The 19,626-nt window shown below is 40.0% G+C and overlaps 1 protein-coding gene across 18 annotated transcripts in view; it reads left to right on the plus strand.

Moving 5' to 3' along the window:
• The window catches only part of ERC2 (ELKS/RAB6-interacting/CAST family member 2), a 969,867-nt gene that overhangs the window by 155,343 nt on the left and 794,898 nt on the right, over positions 1-19,626 (plus strand). For 12 of the 18 annotated variants that reach the window (XR_008523745.2, XR_008523744.2, XM_054552033.2 and 9 more), the window contains exons 3-4: positions 14,560-14,583; positions 15,230-15,646. Coding sequence is in view for 16 of the 18 variants with exons in the window: in XM_054552033.2 (XP_054408008.1) it covers positions 14,560-14,583; positions 15,230-15,646 (441 nt within the window). In the remaining 2 variants the exon portion in view is untranslated. The remainder of the gene's footprint in view (positions 1-14,559; positions 14,584-15,229; positions 15,647-19,626) is intronic. The other 6 variants (XM_054552035.2, XM_054552038.2, XM_054552046.2 and 3 more) reach the window with 1 other exon arrangement.

Raw genomic sequence — 19,626 nt, forward strand, 5'->3', positions numbered from 1 at the left:
CTTTTTGACTTGGAAAGCTATCTTGGTAGAGTTGATTAATGGGTAAAAATACATGGTTTGATAGAAGAAATAGACATAGGGTTCGATAGATCAGTAGGGTGACTATAGTTTACAATAATCTATTATACATTTCAAAATAGCTTGAGAATAATAATAATTTGAATGTTTCTAGCATAAAGAAAAAAATATTGGCTAGGTGCTGTGGCTCAAGCCTGTACTCCCAGCACTTTAGGAGGCCGAGGTGGATGGATCACGAGGTCAGGAGATCGAGACCACCCTGGCTAACACGGTGAAACCCCATCTCTACTAAAAATACAAAAAAATTAGCCGGGCGTGGTGGTGGGTGCCTGTAGTCCCAGCTACTTGGGAGGCTGAGGCAGGAGAATGGCGTGAACCTGGGAAGCAGAGCTTGCAGCGAGCCGAGATTGCACCGCTGCACTCCAGCCTGGGCGACAGAGTGAGACTCTGTCTTAAAAAAAAAAATATATATATATATGGTGATGGATATCCCAAGAACACTGATTGGATCTTTACAAATTATATGAATGTATTAAATTATCACATGTGCCCTGAAAATATCAACATCTATTATGATCTGTAAAAAAAATAGTACATAGTTCAACAATGGTTGAATCAATGAGTGAATGACCCACTTTATCTAGTAGTGTCCTGCGCTGGGGGCACCACTCATAGTTTACTCAGACTTTATTAATCACACACACTGGCTTTCCAGTCTGTTTCTCAGGACTATCCTACAGCATTGTGTTCAGAGTGCTTTCCTTCCCTAACTTTCCATTACCAAATAATCTTAAATCAGTAGTAAAACTGAAACTTTTTTTTTTAAGTTTAGGGAAGCATTTCTCCAACCTTCATGTGACTACAGAATACCTGTGGGTCTTGTTAAAATGCAGATTCTGATTCAGCAGGTCTGAGGTGAGACCTGAGATCCCACCTTTCTGACAAGATCCCAGGTGATGCTGATGCTTTTGGTCCAAGGATCCTCTGAGTAGCATGGAGGTCTGTTATTCTCCCTTCTCATGGGTGGAGTGACTCAAGAAGCAGAGAGAAGCAGGGAGGGTACATGGGGAAAATCTCTTTTCTTTAAAACTTTGAGTAGCAAGGACTAGAGTTTGGCTGATGAATCCAGGCAGCTCAGAGTAGGGGAAAGTTAATATAGTTCAATGCCTGCCACCCAGCTATTTGAAATGATATTAATTTAGGTAAGACATCTTACAATTCTGAAAAGTACTTAGATGGTTAGCAGTTTTGCTAAATGAGCATGTTGGAGGGTGAAGAGGAAGTGACAGGGAAGGAAATTTTAATAAAACCTTCAAAACATCATTGGCATTAAACATTTGCTAAGCAGTTAAATGAAAGAGCCGTCCTATAATAACTGTATATGGCTGTGACTGTTAATATTATAAGCGTTTCTATTTTAGTTATCGTTTCTATCATTACATGTTTGGGGTAGCTTCTCTGAACACATTTTAAAAATACAAGTATTTCTTAAACTGTAGTTTTTTTTGTAACCTGTATCAGGTTGAGAAGTGTTGATAACAGGGCATGCCATTATCCTTTAGTTGGTTGTGGATTACTGGCTAACAACAGGGAAAGAACACTGACCTTCAAAACAGAAATGGTTGGTATTCCTGAGAGTCGCTTGTAGAGTTATTTATAGATCAGTTAATGGGAAATACATTATATCCATCTTCGAATTGGTCTTAAAACATCTATTTCCCTTTTTCTCTTATTTAAAAAAATGCCAAAGCACTTAGCATTTTGTTTCCCACTGTTGCATTTATTTGATAATCAAAGATTTATGTTCATTATGCCCGTTTCTTTTCCCTGCCCAAATCGGAGGAGGGAGGACAGAAATTTTAATTCCAGGCCTCTAGCCACCACCAGTGTCTCAATATAATGAAAATAGCTAACATTTGTGGAGCATTCATTATGTGCCAAGCCCTGTGCTTCATGCTTTAAGGGAACTTGTTTGCTCACTCAGTAAGCATCTCCTATGGTGTTTGTATGAACCCTGCAGTGAGTTACAATTATTATTTCCTGTTTACGGATGAGTAGTCTGATTCTTAGAGTACTTAAGTAATTTGTTCAAGGCATCACAGGCTGTCATGGGTAGATCCAGGATTCATAAAACTCAACTCTTCACCACTGTTCTCGGAAGCTGAGACAAGTTTAGTGATTTTTCCCCAGATCATGTAACTGGTTAGTTGCAAAGCTAGAATTAGAACTTAAGTCCTTAACTCTAAGCTCAGTGCAATATTCCAATACTGTGCCACCTTAGAGTATTGGTCTGTAATGAAAACCAGAACTCCTCTTTGTGTACAAAAGCAACTGCCAAGAGGGCTTTCCCATGTACACTGTTCTTAGTGCTATGAATCTTGGCAAAACGTCACATATTATCAACCAAAGTGAGTTATGCGTTATCAATGACAGTGTGTGGGTGAGGAACCCAGAGTCCCAGTGCTTTTAAAAATCACCTATCCATATTCCTTATTTAGTTATATGTGCTTCTCCTTGGGGTATTCTACCCCGAAAGAGAAAGCCTAGAGGCTAGACCATATGTCTAAATATTAATTTTTTATACCTCTCTCAGCAGGCCAACTCTTCCACCACACACTGGGGCCACATGTTCTTAGCTGGTCTGCTGTTTGTCTTTTCACACACATGACACAGCCTAAGGAAGGTTTGAAGTCATGAAGAGTGTTGTACAGCCTGTACATAGGATTACAGAGAAAGGGATCAGAGAACCTGCCCTTCACATTCAATTACAGACAAACTAGAAAGTGATTAATAAGAAAATAAAGTCACAGGAGAAGTAGAGCAGGCCAAGTTGTCTGCAAAGAGATTCTGTTTTCTTTGAAAGAGTTATGGTATGTACTTGCTTGAGAAGGAGTATGGATTTATTAAAAAAAAAACGTCATGACTTTTGGATATAAGCCAATTCATATTTTTATATAGCTTGGAGACAGTTTTCATAGCAATGAAACCCTAAGCTGCTTTACAGTGCAAAACTTTATCATTTTTGTTTTTTCCCCATAGTGTGGAAAAGAGCTTAAGGTCACACAATTTTTCAAACCTGCCAGGAACTCATATTTTCCATGTTTGGAGATAAGACACAGTAGATTCTAAACATCTGGCCATTCCCTATTTAAATAATTGTGTGTTCCATGCACATCATACATATATAATTATATTTTCATTCTAGTTACCTTTTTGTGTTTTAGACATTCTGAGATCTGGATTAGATTCTGACTCCAGTAGCTATTAGAAGTCACTCTTATAAACGTTGGCTAAGGCAAAGTGTATTTTTCCTTCTTTTTTATATAAACTCAAGTAGGGCTTAGTTTCTTGTATTTTCACTGTAACTTTTTTCAGAACTGAATGAATATAGGATCTTATATGAGTTGTTCAAAATGAAATTCTGTAGTATTTTTAGAGCAGGGGAGACTGTAGGATTGGCTGGAGGAAACCTCAATTTTAGACACTGGCCTGTATCTGCTAATGATGTGATTGCAGTCAAATCCCTTAAGCCACCCCAATTTAGGCTCTTGTGAAGTGGACATAGTGTTGGCAGCTTTGGAACAGTATTGTCAGATGAGTGAGTGGTGGATGTGAGGCATCTGAGTTTTGATGGAGAGGACAGGGCAGAGTAATCCAAGGTTAAGGACACTCTCTGCACCCCCATCCCCTCAATCTAGTTATAGCTAAGCAAATAGGAATGGAAACTTGTTCTCTCTGAAATTGTTCCCTTGTGCCGATGGTCTGGTGAGACAGTTTCCCTCCGTTCCTCTCACCTTTTTTCTATACTTCATTATGAAAATTAGAAACTGTCCTTGAGAAGGGTCATTCTGTATGTGTGTGTGTGTGTATGCAAGTGTGTGTATAGTGAATACATGATTATATGATACATGATAATAGAACCTTTCCTTTCCACTACTCCCCCAACAGAACACGTATTAACATCTGCAGAATGCTGTTCCAGGGAATGTACTTGGGGAAACACTATTGAAACACAGTCTGGTAAAAGCCATGAGGATGCTTAATGTTTCAGTGGCCTGACTGGTTAAAGAAGTACACCAGGTTAATGGTCTTGGCATTTTGGCTCCAATGTCACCAGTATCTGAAGTTGAGGATTCGCTTTTCTTGAGGGTTTGTCTAGAGGAACACACAGTGTCTCACTGAAGCCTTTGAATAACATTGTGAGGTCTACACTATTATCCTCAGTTTGCAGATGACCGAACTATGGCTTAGGGGAGGTTCAGTAACTGAGCTCTGGTAATCGAGAGACTCTCAGCCAATATTCCTCAAAACCCATACTTTCCTCCATACACTGTAATTGTGCACTGTATGGGAAAGATAAATTGAGATAAGATGCAAGGACTCAGGTTGCTTCTTTACTTTGGAAAGGCAAAAAAAATATATATTTTTCTTGTTGACCTGGTAGGTGATGATTTCAGGTGCTGCTGATGTTGAAGTTGGCTTCTCATTCTTTGTGAATTCACTTTAGGAGCCATGTGCAGACATTTTCTAGCCAAACATCATGATTATGAGACTATATCCTACACCCCCTGCCCTTGGTAGGCCACCTTCCTGTCTGGATCCTGTGATAATCCATCAGTGCACCTCCGCCCCAGGGCCAGTGTGTATCACAGTGCCCTGGCTCTGGCCTCTGATTCAACCATGCAGGGTGAAGGAGGATGGCTGTAGGGACAGGCTCTGCTGATACGTGGGGAGTGATGCTGAGCATATTCTGAGCTCATGCTTGCCACTGAAGTTATGATTTGTGTGTACTCCATGACGTAAGATAGGTCTTGCATCCCTATTTTACAGATGAGGAATCTGAGATTCAGAGATGCTAAGACACACACAGCTTGAAAGTGATAGGGCTGGGATTGGAACCAGGCAGCCTGGCTCCAGAGTCTGGGCTGTTACACACTGTATTATACTCCTCCCACAGGTTCATCCAAGGAGATTATTCTATGCTGTTGGATAGGTACAAAATAACACATATGTAAATTATGGCATATAATACTAACATGAACACCTGGAGAGCCTCCCTGCCCCACCTGAGAAAATTACCCATCCTGTTGATGTTACACATGAGTGCTTCTCAGTTTCTGTTTCTTCTTCTGTGTTATGATAATCATGCCCTTGAACCTTGTCTAAGTGGGATGATGTTGTATATATTCTCTATTTTTACTTCTTCCATTCAATAGTCTTAAGATAAATTCCTGTTGCATGTAGCTGTCATTTGTTCTTTTGCACAATAATCTAACATCCCATTATATGCATGTGTCATAATTTATCTGTTTTCCTGTTGATGGATTATTTCTAGTTTTTGCTATTAGGAATAGTGCTGTACTGAATGTTCTTGTATGTGTCTGTTGTGCTCATGTACAAGTATTTCTTTAGGGCAGGGGCCTGCAGACTTTTTCTGTAAAGAGCCAGTTAGTAAATATTTTAGATTTCATGGGTCATATGGTGTCTGCTGCTTGACTCATAATTGTACTACAAAAGTAGCAATAGGCAATATATAAGGCTGGAAGCCGTGGCTCATGCCTGTAATCCCATCACTTTGGGAGGCCAAGGCGGGAGGATCACTTGAGGTCAGGAGTTCGAGAACAGCCTGGGCAACACGGAGAAACCCCGTCTCTACTAAAAACACAAAAGTTAGCCAGCATGATGGCGCATGCCTGTAGTCCCAGCTACTTGGGAGGCTGAGGCATGAGACCTGCCTGAGCCTGGGAGGTGGAGAATGCAGTGAGCTGAGATCGAACCAGTACACTCCAGCCTGTGCCACAGAGTGAGACTTTGTCTCAAAAAAAAAGACAATTTATATGTCAATGGATATGGCTGTGTTCCAATAAAACTTTATTTACAAAAGCAGGCAAAAGGCCAGATTTGGCCCTTAGGCTGTAGTTTGCCATCCCCGGCTTCAGGTATGTACCTAAGGGTAAAATTTCTGGGTGAGGATATGCATGGTTCGTTCTTGCATTGTTGCACTAGTTTACATGCAGCAGCAGCTGTGTTAGGAGTTCTTATTGATCAACATCCTTGTCAGTACTTGCTATTGTTATTTATTTTTGCTGCTGCTATTATGATTATTATAGTGTGTGTGTGTGTGTGTGTGTGTGTGTGTGTGGCTAAGAGAGTGGGGTATAAAATGCTTTGTTGTTGTGGCTTCCATATGGCTCATGTGGTTTTCTGATTACTAATAAGATTGAACATCTTTTCATACATTTATTGGCTGATCGTATTTCCTGTTCTGTGAAATGCCTGCTCATTTCTTTTGTGCATTTTTCAGTTAACTGTTGGTATTTTTTTATTGAATTATAGGAATTCTATATATATTCTTGATAATAATTTTTTGTCATTTTAATGTATTGCAAACATCATCTCTCAACTGTGGATTGTTTTTTTATTCTGTTTATAGTATCTTTTGTTGAACAGAAATTCCTAATTTTAACATTGTCAAATTTACTACTCTTCTTTTTATGGCTACATTTTTTGTGCCCTGCTGATAAGGAAATAACTTTCTTATTTTTAATAATTTATAGATTCTTTTGGGTTTTCTAAGTAGAAAACCATATAATACAATTGATGATAATAGAACTTTTCTTCTTTTGAATTATTTTTTTTTCTCCTTATTTTCTGGTCTTACTATCCTAACTTAAGCCTCCAGGAGAAGGCTGATGCAACATTCTACAAGTGGTGCTGATAATGGCGTAATTTTATTCCTCCTTTTAAGGGGCATGCTTCTAACATTTACCATTAAGAATGATACTGTCAGTTTGCAGCAGATATACTCTAAGTTAAAGAAATTCCTCTTTATTCCTAGTTTGTAACAATTTTTAGAAAACACTAAGACTTTATATCTTGAGCTGATCATAATTATTTTTCATCTTTACTCTGTTAACATTATTTATAGAATACTTTGTCTAATGCTGAAGTATCCTCTAATTCCTATGAGAAACACATTTTGGTCATGATGTATTACCTTTTTAATATACTCCTGTATTCCACTTGCTAATAATACTCATCGTCTAAGTGTGAAGTTTGGACTAGAAGTTACCTTTCTTGTATAGTTCATGCCTAGCTTTGGTGTCAAGACGATCAAGTCTCAGAGAATGAAGACTTTCTATTTATCTGAAAGTTTTTGCAAATTGGAATCACCTGGGCTTTCTTTGCAGGAAGAGTTTTAAAATTCTGATTCTATTTATTTAATAGCTGCAGAACTCTTCAGGATTTCTGTTTCTTCTAGAGTCAGATTCTGTAAGATATGACTAGTCGTTTGTCCATTTTCTTGACATTTCAGAATTTGTTGGCCCAAAGTTAACAACAGTATTTTCATATCATCTTTTAAATATTTCCTATGTGTACTCATTTCTGAAGAGGTTTGTTTTATTAGTCATTTCAAAGAACCATCATTTTGCTTTGTGGCTTATCTCCATTTTGTCTTTGTTCACTAGTTTTCTCTTTTTTCTTACCCCATCTGTTAGGTTTCACTTTAAATACTTTATTTTTCATTGCTGTATGTTTTTATTCTTTTTCAGATCTGGTTGATAATTTTGGAGAGTCACTTTTCCATGCTGATTCTTCAATTCTATAGTTCTGCTAAAATATTTATTTATTTTCGTAAACATTTCAAAAACGCCTTATATTCTGCATATGGCCATCACTCGTGGAAGTTTCCTTGTGTCTGTGGTAATTTTTTATTGTAAGCTTGTGTTTCATTAATCTGAATTTTTTGGACTCCTGAGGGCTTCTGTTCTCTGCCTCATCGCCTCTCCCAGTCCTTGTCCACCCACTGCCTGTCCCCCTTACAAGGATTTGCATTTGCATCTGTTAGGCGCCAGGGGGCAGTTAGGACCACATTCACCCCTTCTGCAAATATGGGCTTGCTGGAAGAATCTCATTTCCCTCGCTTCAGTGAGTCCCAGTTCGCTTTCTCAAGCTCAGTGCTTGGATTGGCATTTGCTCCTTATAAGAAGAGGAGGAGAGACCAGAGAGTGCTCTCTCCCACAACCCCTCCCTTGGAGATTTCCCTTACTTCCTTGTAAACTCAACTATGCTTTGAAAAGTATATTTGCTTTTATCTAGCTGTAGTGTAGAGGAGGGCCTATCAGAAAATGCATCTCCCGGAAGCCTAGAAACAGAAGTCATTATGACCTCCTTCATTGTCCTGGGATGGTATCCCAGAGCTGCATGTTTGAAACTGGGAATAAATTGGACACACCAAGCTATTTATCTCCCCTTCCATTTGCCTATTTTTAATGCACAGATGAGTCATTTTAAGCTTTTTCCCTTTTGTGGACTGGAGATGGGGCTAGTCTTTACTATCCAGGGGAGACTTTAAAGTATGCAACTAAGTTTGGAAAAAGGCTAAGCAGGGTTGGGTTAAAAGCCAAGTATTAGGATAAATGTAAAACATTCTATTTATGCTCCTAGCAAAGTGACTGCAGACAGCATCCTGGATTCCCATTGTCACAGTTGCTTTACTTTCCTCCAGAGTATCTTTCCAGTGGCAGACAGTGGAGAATGGAGTTTGCCTTTTGAATTTTGAATCTTTGCAGACAACTGGAGAATGATCCCAGAAACAGGGTGGCGAGTAAAAACCTTTCTGAGCCCTCATTCAACCACAGACTCACTTTGCACTTGAGGAGAATTAGCTGTTTTGCCATAAGTGCTAAGCTGTGCTGTAAGTGCTAAGTTGACAGCAGTTTGACTGGGACCCAGGCACGAGATTGGATCACCTGGTAATGTCCTTTCCTAATGCAAGTGAGTATTGGAAAGTCTCTGTCCTGATGTGCAGTGGAATGGAAGCCACGGAAAGAATGACTCAAGCTTTCGGAAGTTGAGACCACAGTGATGCCTGGGAGATTCCAAAGAGATGGCCCTAGAAGACAGCCATGCAAATTCTGGTTTGTAGGTACTTGCTGTAGGTAACAAGATGAAATGAATGCCAGTGGAGTTTGGGTGACTGTCTTAAAAGAAGTGTGTTTTCATAGTTGGGAAAGGGTAGATGATTTGGTTTGAAGGAACTCCCTCTGGAGGAGGAAATTGAAAACTGCTGTTTTTCGTACCTTTCCCTCATAGAGAAGGTGCTGTGGCTTTGCTAGAGCATTCACTTGTATTGTATCCTGGTCCTTTAGAGCTAGTTTTTATTGAATATGTCTTCTAATATTTGCACAGTCTAATTCTGAGTACTTAGAAAACAAGTCTTAAATAAATTGGCCTTGGATCATTCCATGTGATTTAACTACTGGATAGGACCCAGTGACATGGAAGTGAAGTGACTTAGGTATCTCTCATCCTCCTTGTCAGAGACACCATGGCCATTTCCTACATTGTCAAAGTGTACAGTTGTCAAAGTTCCTAGTCAAAGTGTACAGTTACCCCCTTTTGGTCTACTCTTAGGGTTATTGAAATACATACCAGGATTGAGTCCAGGATCCCAGAAACCCAGATTCTGGCTTTGTCAGTGTGTATCTGCTCTTGAGCCTGTCATTTAATCTGTGTGAATACAATTTTCTTGTTTATAAAATGAGGTTAACAAGGCAGTCTTTAAGGTTTCTTTGAGTTCTGAATGTTCCTATTCCATGGCAGCAGATGGTTTATGTCTTTCAGAATATAGTTTTTTGTTGCTATTGTTACTGCAGCATATCCTAAGCCTATCCTGATTGATGTCTTACTCTGCATGTGGTACTTTCTGGAGCTTTATATGTATTAACTCATTTAATCCCCATTAAATGATTTATCCTCATTAAATTTAATGATTCCAAGGTAGTAGGAATTACTACTCTCCTCCTTTTACAAATGAGGAGACCGAGGCACAGAAAGGTTATCAATTTCTATGGATTATTTCTCTTATTATATTTTATAATTGAAATTGTCTATGTTAAATACGTAACTGAAAATCTGGTTATATATATATATATTTTTTTTTTTTTTTTTAGATACAGGGTCTCCCTATGTTGCCCAGGCTGGTCTTGAACTCTTGGGCTCAAGTGATCCTCTCAGCCTCCTGAGTAGCTGGGACTATAGGCATATGCCACTGTGCCCAGCTTGATAAATGAGTTTTGAAACTTGATTGAGTTGAATTGCTAAAAAGTAGAACAACCAGAAAGAAGAGAGTAGGAGGGAGAGAGACGAGGGGAGAGGGAGGATGGATAAGATTACCTCACATACCCTTCCCGTCTTCAAGTATGTAAAGCAAAAGGATGATCAAGGATCTACAAGGTATGTATTTTCCTCAAAAATCTTTTTTGTAGGAACAAGATTCCTATTTGATTTTGAATATCTTAAAATTAAAAGAAAATGAAAACTAAAAGAAAATGAAAAATTAAAAGAAAATGAAAAATATAAACATGAATTTGAGAAAATATTGAACACTAAATTTTATGCTGATTATGAGATTGCTTCATCATGCTGAAGTCATTTAGTGGACTGATAGTGTGACTACCTGAAAAATAGATTTTGCTTCTTAATAAATGTACAGCCTGGAAGCATCCATCGTAACCACTTCTGAATAAGGAACAGCCTGGTTAGGATGGCTAATTCTTTCTTTTTAAATAGATATGGGATCTCTCTATGTTGCCCAGGCTAGTCTTGAGCTCCTGGCCTCAAGTGATCTCCCATCTTGATCTCCCGAAGTGCTGGGATTAAAGGTGTGAGCCACCACACCCAGCCAAGATAGCTAATTCTTATTTTTGAGAATTTCTATTTCTGTTATAAATGCCTACCTGTCTGCTTTTACTACTTCTCCCCTCCCCATCCTTTTCTCCTGCCATCTTGAAGCATTTGTGCCAATTCAGAGGCCAACGATGTCGTGGTTTGAACAGGGGCATTGGGGTCAAAGTGTCTGAGTGAACACCTGTGGCTGTACCACTTACGTAGGTGGGTGACTGGGAGCAGGTTACTTAAGTACTTTGTGTCCCCATTTTCTTATGCATTAAGTGGAGATCATAACAGTTGCTACCTTTTAGGGTGGTTCTAAGGATTAAGACACCTTAGGACCATGCATGGCATGTGGTGTTACAAATGATATACAGATTTTTGCTTTCACTGTTTCTTAATAGATCTGGTCTGTCTTTACCTCTTTGCTTTTACAGTTTCTCTTCTCTTTCCATCATTCTTCACAGGGATGACTCTCATTTCCCCTTCAAATAAGACACAGTTTATTGGTGGCCACTTGGTTTGGAATGTTTTCCTACATGCCCCTAGCCTGGGTTCCTTCCTCTCTGCATTTCTAGCCCCCTGGTTATGACTTCTATTGTAACCCTCATGACATAGTGTTGCTTTTATTGGTTTACTTGTCCACATGGACTTTGAACATGGGCTATTTTTTTTTTGTTTTTCTTTTTTTTTTTTTTTGTATTTCATGAGTATGAGGGAGATACTCAGTAACTGTATATTGAATGGATAAATGGACCAATTTTCCCTCCATTCTCCTCTCCTCCCTTTCTTCTTTCCTGCTTTTCTTCTTTCTTACCTTCCTTCATTTCTACCATCCTTCCTCCCTCCCATTGCTGTCAAACCTGGCACTTGCCACCTTATCTTCATTATTGCCCACAGGAACCCTGTGGTAGGCATTATGATTATCCCCACTGCGTAGATGTGGGGACAAAGGATCAGGGCAATAAGGAATGTGTCCATTCAAAGGGGCAGCTCCCTCACAGAGTGGTCTTTCCAATGTTGCTGTTTCTGTTCAAAGCATTTGGCAGTTTTTCTTCGGAATTTCCTTCTGGCTGGTTTATGAATCTTAAGAAAACCAGTCTTATTTTTGATCATGCTCATAAGAGATCATTTCCTTTGTGATCATCCCAATTCATGATGTTTGACTCCAGATAAAATTGGATTATCTCAGAAATCCAAGCCACCTTCAAAGGACAAAGATTTGCCATGATCAAGAATATTTAAATGACGGCCGGACACAGTGGCTCACAAGTGTTGTCCCAGCCCTTTGGGAGGCTGAGGCAGGTGGATCACTTGAGCTCAGGAGTTTGAGACCAGCCTGGGCAACATGGTGATACCTCATCTCTACAAAAAATACAAAAATTAGCCGAGTGTGGTGGCGTACACCTATAGTCCCAGCTACTTGGGAGGCTGGGGAGGGAGGATCACTTGAACCCAGAAGGTGGAGGTTACAGTGAGCCGAGATCCTGCCACTGCACTTCAGCCTGGGGACAGAGTGAGACTCTGTCTCAAAAAAAAAAAAATCTATCAGCCGGGTGTGGTGGTTCACACCTGTAATCCCAGCACTTTGGGAGGCCAAGGCGGGCAGATCACGAGTTCAGGAGATCAAGACCATCCTGGATAACACAGTGAAACCCCGTGTCTATTAAAAATACAAAAAAATTAGCCGGGCGTGGTGGTGGGTGCCTGTAGTCCCAGCTACTTGGGAGGCTGAGGCAGCAGAAAGGCGTGAACCTGGAAGGTGGAGCTTGCAGTGAGCCGAGATCGTACCACTGCACTCCAGCCTGGGCGACAGAGTGAGACTCTGTCTCAAAAACAAATAAACAAAAAAAAACTATCTACCTATTTAGCTATATATGTGTATATATATATATATATATACACATACATATAAAATGCCTCAAAGACATTTGCTAAAGCACTTTTTCAAGAGTCTTGGCTGCAGCCGTATCTCTGGGCTGAAGGCTGCAGATACTCCTGTGGACTCTGTTCTAATGTGGTTTAAGGACAGCGGGCTGGTAGAGGAAGGTTAGATTACTTTATGGTCCCACCTCATGATTTTTGTGGCAACTTTGTTGATATATAATTTAGGTACCATACAATTCACTCATTTACAGTGTGAAATTCATTGGTTTTAGTATGTTCACAAAGTGGTGCAAAGGACACCCCTATCTAACTTGAGAACATTTTCATCACCCTAGAAGATGCCCCATACCCTTTAGAGTCCCCCCATTTCCTCCACACCCCCCAGCAATCACTAATTTATTTTCCATCTATGGATATGTTTATTCTGGTCATTCTATTAGTGGAATCATACAATATGTGGTCTTTTGTGACTGGTTTCTTTCACATGGCATAATGTTTTCAGATTTATCCATGTTATCCTGTATGTCAGCACTTCATTCCTTTTTATGGCTGAATAATATTCCATTAAATTGATATACTAGATTTCATCCATTCACCAGTTGATTGACAAATGGGTTGTTAACACTTTTTGACTAATATGAATGTTGCTGCTATGAATATTTGTGTCTGAGTCAACTGATGAATGGATACATAAAATGTGGCATATTCATTCAATGGAATATTATTCAGCCATAAAAAGGAACGAAGTACAGATACACACTACCACATGGATAAACCTTGGAAACATGCTAAGTGAAAGAAACCACTTATTGCATGATACCATTGATATGAAAGGTCCATAACAGGCATAAAGACAGAAAGTAAATCAGTGGTTACCAGGGCCTGGGGAAAGTGAGGGAGATGGGGAATGACTGCTAAAGGGCATGAGGTATCTCTGAGGTAATGTTAAAAAATTTATTGTGTTGATGGTTGCACAACTTTGTATGTTACACTTTATAGGGGAGCACTGTATTAAAAATGAATAACCTCCATCATTAAATACATATCAGTTTCTTTCTCTGCATTCAATACCCTGTGAGGCACTGTGGTATACAGATGAGAATGCTCTAATAATTTCTCAATGGACATTCGTAAATGGGAAAATGAATTGTATACCCAGAAACAATATAATCAAGATGGTGCATCACCCAGTGCTAGTTTCTGGGTGTAGGCCACACTCAGAAAGATCTTAATACCTCTGAGTGTCAGCTATAGGAATTCAGAAAGATTTCAAAAAGTTGACTGCTCCAATATTCATATAACTTAGATATAGTATTACCCCATGCCTTACAATATTGTGAGTTCCCTGTGGGCAGAAGCTGTGTCTTATGTCCCTCTTGATTCCTGTGCTTAGCATTGTGTTCATTCCACAAGCAGGATCATGTGTTTGGCGAATGAATAGCTGCTGTCTTGGAAGCATCTTGGCTTGTCCATAGGGATAGAAATGCCTTCAGGCTTGTGGCTGCCTTCTCTGACCAGCCTGGGGGTTTGTCCTATGGGGAAAGGTGTTGCCAAATTCACTACCTGTCTTCAAGCACGGGTGCCTTTTCTCACATCTGATAACTATTTTGTTTCTCTGGTGCTTTCACTCTGACTTGGCTTAAAATGGTGACCCAAAATAACAGTTGCTTCCCTCTCTAGTAATACTTTCAAGACTTTCAGTTTCTGGGTCAGTGAGATTTAGGAAAACAAAAGGTGGGATAAACCTCAGGTTTGGTCTTTCTTTTTTTTTTTCTGTGTCTATCAAACGTCAATGCTATAAACTCCGTGTAGCTTATGGGTCTTTGCTGTAATTAGATTTTTTTTTCTTTTTTTTTCCTTCTTCTGTGAAGGTACTTTATGTTGATTAAGTTCTTTCTGTTAAATATCCTTTGCTTGCACTGGACTTTTCTTTGTGTTGATTTTTTGCTTCATTTTTTTTTCATTTCCCATGCTGTTCAGTTACTGGATGCCAGAAGAACCAAGGTTTGTCCACTCTTTGCAGCTTGTTTGTTCTGCTCTGTATAGCCTCACCTCCTTGTGTGTTTGAGTGTGTTTGTCTGTGCCTGCATTTATTCCCTTTTGCTTGCAGATGCAGTAATCCTGTTTACTAAACCTGTTCACAGCTTTATTTGTAAAAAATAAAGTCTTTGTTTGTGTCTACTTGTAGTGGATGCTATTATTTTCATTTTTAAATCGACACATATTGATCGTGGGAAATAATGGATGGTACAATAAAGAATACCTTAGGAAACAAGGAATACTGAGTCTGGAGCGTTCTGGGCATAAAGAAGGTGTGTTTGTGAAAGTTTCCCTCTAGCCTTTTCCATTTCCTAAATTAAAACTCTGTAGATGTATAATTTCCCTTGTGATTGACACTAATCTATTGTTTCTGTGTATGTGTGCATTTCTCTTCTCCCAAGACATTCAGAAAGCATCATTGAATTAATCTCCCCCTCTCCATGTGCTGTCCCATGCTTCTGAAGTCACCGTGGAGGAATTCATGGCTGGCCCTCTGGACCTCATGATTAACATTCCATCTTCATAGTGTGGTGGCAGCAAGCGGCACTTGACATTTTCATTGACTTTTTTTCCTTCTTTCTCCTCTCCTGCTCCATCTTTCTCACTGCAGCACCTACAGTTGACAATCCAGGCCCTTCAAGATGAGCTGCGAACCCAGAGAGACCTCAACCACCTCCTCCAGCAAGAGAGTGGCAACCGAGGAGCGGAGCACTTCACCATCGAGCTGACCGAGGAGAACTTCAGGCGGCTCCAAGCCGAGCATGACAGGCAGGCTAAGGAGCTGTTCCTTTTGAGGAAGACATTAGAGGAAATGGAGCTGAGAATTGAAACGCAGAAACAAACCCTCAATGCCCGAGATGAGTCAATTAAAAAACTTCTTGAGATGTTGCAAAGTAAAGGCTTGCCATCCAAAAGCCTGGAGGATGACAATGAGCGAACGCGGCGGATGGCAGAGGCTGAGTCTCAGGTCAGCCACTTGGAAGTGATTTTAGACCAGAAAGAGAAGGAAAACATACATCTTAGAGAGGTAAGAGCATTCACTGTATTTCCCCAAAGCCTTAATTTATACGTGAAAATGTGTTATCAAGTTATTTTCACAGGTTGGAAGAGATCTACATCCTTAACAAAATTCCCTTTGTTATCTGCTTTATGACCTTCCTGCCGGCTTAAGACCATTAAACTGGAATTTTGTATTAGTCTTTGCTCACTGCACATGCATTCCATTATTATTCAACACATATCCGCGATCCAGGCATATGCAGGACATATCAACTCTAAGGTGGTTTATAAACAATTGCTTTCTCACAGGTGGCTGTGGTTTCAGAGTCTTTTAGGTATGGTACTATTCAGTTTAGTTGTTTATCAAATATCACCTCTCTAAAGGAAAAAATAAATATGATTAGCAACACAGTGACCCTAAATATTTTTATTACTGAATTGGGGATGAGATTTGCAGAAAGTAAAGCATATGGGAAAGAATGGTAAAATACACAGACCAATTTTGAGTGTTTAGGGTAAAGATAATTTTTGTCTTCATTTACATTCATCTAGGACGGAGTATTATAAGTTTTCTGAGTATGTGTTTTGCCCTTAGTAGATTAAATCATTTGAAGTCCTTCAGAGGTAGTCTCTCTGGCCTTTTACTACCATTCAGTGTTGGGATGCTCGTATATCTGAGAATATGTGGTTGGGTAGAGCTTAGAAAAAATGTGGATGACTGCCAAGGTTTGAAATTTTTATAGCAGTTCCTTGCCACTGTGGTGGATATGGACCTTAAAAGTATCAGGCAGGCAAAACTGCTGTAGGGAGACATGGATCTCACAGAAAATAACAAGCAATAAAATGGCATTAAGTATGTTTTCAAACTATTCTACAGCAATAAATAAAAATTCTAGAAGATATTTGCTTCTAGCCCAAACTAGATTTCTTGGCAGTATACCTGTTCAGATGGTGGTGCTTCTTGTGAGTCACTTGTTTGGTTGATCAGAAGACGTGGCTTCCATATTGGGATTTGCAAAAGTGCAGATGCTCCCAGGAATTTGCTCTGATGTAGGTTATATTTGCCTAGAACATAGGAAAAGACTTTTGTGTCTGCAAATTTAATGTCCTCTACTCTTATTCTTCCTTGTTTTGTTTTAATGATACTTTACCAACATGCTTGGGAAACCACATGGCTTGGTTTCATATTGAAAAGCTTAAAGAGATGTTTTGGTTGGGCCTGGTCTTCCCATCCATCTTCCAAGAGGGTGAATGTGGTGAGAAGACTTCCAAGATGGCCTCCAATAATCCCTACTGCTTGGAATTCACACCATTATATAATCCTCTTTCTTCGAGTATTGGTTGATCCTCATAACTTGCTCCTAAATGATAGAATATGGCAAAAGTAACAGAATGTCAGTGTTATTTCCAGGATTAGGTTACATAAGACTGTTACTTCCATCTTACTAGCAGACTCTATTGCCTTCATAGCTTGCATGATTTGATGAAGCAAGCTGCCATGCGGAGAGGCCCATGTGGTAAGGAACTGCGGGTGGCCTCCAGCCAACACCCAGTAAGGAACAGAGACACTCATTTCAACAGCCACAAAGAATGGAAACCTGGTAACAGCCATTTAGTGAGCTTGGAAGTGGATCCTTTCTCAGTCGAGCCTTCAGATAAGATGACAGGTCCTGGGCTGACATCTTGATTGCAGGCTGTGAGAGACTGTGAAGCAGAGGAACCACTTAAGTTGTGCCTTGATTCCTGACACACAGAAACTGTGAGATAATAAATGTGTACTGTTTTAAGCTGCTCAATTTTAAGGTAATTTGTTATACAGCGATAGATAACAAATACAGTAGAGCAGAAAGTAATTTTCTCCATGTCTTACTTCATAGACCGCTCATGTAGTTTACAGAAGAGGAGCAACAATTACTGGCATGTTGTTACTTGCATGTAGACTAACTGTGGATTTTGGAATTTTTCTTGTGTTATCTCAAAACTGCAGTTGATAGAGGATCACTATAGTTGGAAAAAGCTACTGTCTTATTTTGATGCCAAGGGGCAGCAAGGCTGTGATGCCAGAGAAATCTCCATCTGCAGCACCATTTCTCACTCCTTGTTGGGATCTTGTGCTCAGGGTGGAGTCATTCTTCTTCTGCAATTAGATTCTGCTCATTGATAGCACTTACTAGATGGTGCCTTATGTGGCTGCCTCCATTTAAATGAATCTAAACACAATTCATCTTGGGTTTTCTGAGATTGACTGGTTCTCACAATGGTCTGGTGTGGTTACAGATCATGTTTAGATCCTTAAACATCAGTTTGAAAGCACACAGAAGGGGGAACAGAAAGTGCAGACCAATACATTCAACTAGTTTCCCTGAGCATCAGACCAAAGTGAGTAGGTAGCCCTTATTTTAGCTCATCAAGAGGGGGAGAATTTGGAAAAATACATCTGTATATAAAAGATTCATGTTAAACTTGAACTCAACAAACAAGACTTGAAAGCCTGAAAGGATCATTCCCATGAGAAGGGTTGTACTGCCCTGTGAGAGCCATTTGTTAAATTCTCAGGAATCTCATGATCCTGGTGTTAAACCACACATAGCCTGAAATTGGTCATATTTGGTGTATTTACACCATGGAAATTGGAAGATGCTACTCTTAGGGCCTACCTTCCCCGTTCCCTTGCCCATTCCTGAAAGCTGGTTTACTAGCACACCTCTGAATGAATGTTGTGAAATGTTTACCTCTAATACAGCAAGAGGATACACTGTGGAGTCAGAATGTTACTTATTGGGAGAATTATGATTATGTGTGTATTAACCACTCACGGTTCCCCAAAAGTTTTCAAAATAGCATCTGTATGTGTCAGCTTATGTGTCAGGCATCATGAAGAATGCTTTACATTGATTCACACTGAATCATCTCATTCATTCATTCATTTATTCATTCTTCCATCAATTCATTCATTCATTAATCCATCCATTCATTCCTTCGTTGGATGAATACTTATTGAAGATCTGTTTTGGGATATAGCAATGATAATTAACAAAATGTACCTTCATGGTGCTTACATTCTGTTGGGGGAAAATAGATGACAATTTTGTGGTTAAATAGAGGCGTGTCATGGAGAACAGAGTGAAGCACTAGTGATCTGGGTGGGGCTAATTTTATGTTGGGTTGTCAGGGAAGGCCTCTTGGAGGGGGCGACAGTGTGAACTGAGACCTGCATAACCAAAAGGACCAGCCATGTGAGGATCTCAGAAGACTGTTCCACTCAGATGGAAAGGCCCATGGCCTAGGAGGTAGGTGCTGTTACTTTGCCCACCTTACCTGGGGGAACTGAGGGACAAACCCAATGTCACACTGCTAACAAATGGTGAAGCTAGTATTTGAATCACCCTGACTCTGGAGTCTAAGCTCTTAAACCATTTTACTATGTCCCTTTTCTTTTTCTTTTCTTTTTTTTTTGGGGGGGACGGGGTCTCACTCTGTCACCTAGGTTGGAGTACAGTGGCGCAGTCTCGGCTTACTGCAACCTCTACCTCCCAGGTTCAAGTGATCCTCCCACCTCAGCCTCCTGAATAGTTGGGACTACAGGCATGTGCCACGATGCCTGGGTTTTTTTTTTTTTTTTTTTTTTGTATTTTTGGTTCAGACGGGGTTTCACCATATTGCCCAGGCTGGTCCCCTGAGCTCAAGCGATCCGCCTGCCTCAGCCTTCCAAAGTGCTGGGATTACAGGTGTGAGCCACCGTGCCTGGCCTACATCCCATTTCTAGAAGAAATTTTCCCCAAATTGTGCTTGGCAGAACAGCCATTTTGTGGGCTGTTGATATGTGTTATGAGAGAAAAAGGGTTGCAGTGCCAAATGAACTTGGGGAAGTGAGGGATTCCACAGAGTTACAGTCTCAGTCTTTAATATGCAAATATGCATTTGTCATTTCCAAGAAGGGGACCAGAGAAGGCAGAGCTTCTCAAACTTACGTGACTTGCTTTTCTCTTGTTGCACTGGTGTTCTTTG

Source organism: Pongo abelii, chromosome 2 (genome assembly GCF_028885655.2).
Source record: "Pongo abelii isolate AG06213 chromosome 2, NHGRI_mPonAbe1-v2.0_pri, whole genome shotgun sequence".
Lineage (NCBI taxonomy): Eukaryota > Metazoa > Chordata > Mammalia > Primates > Hominidae > Pongo > Pongo abelii.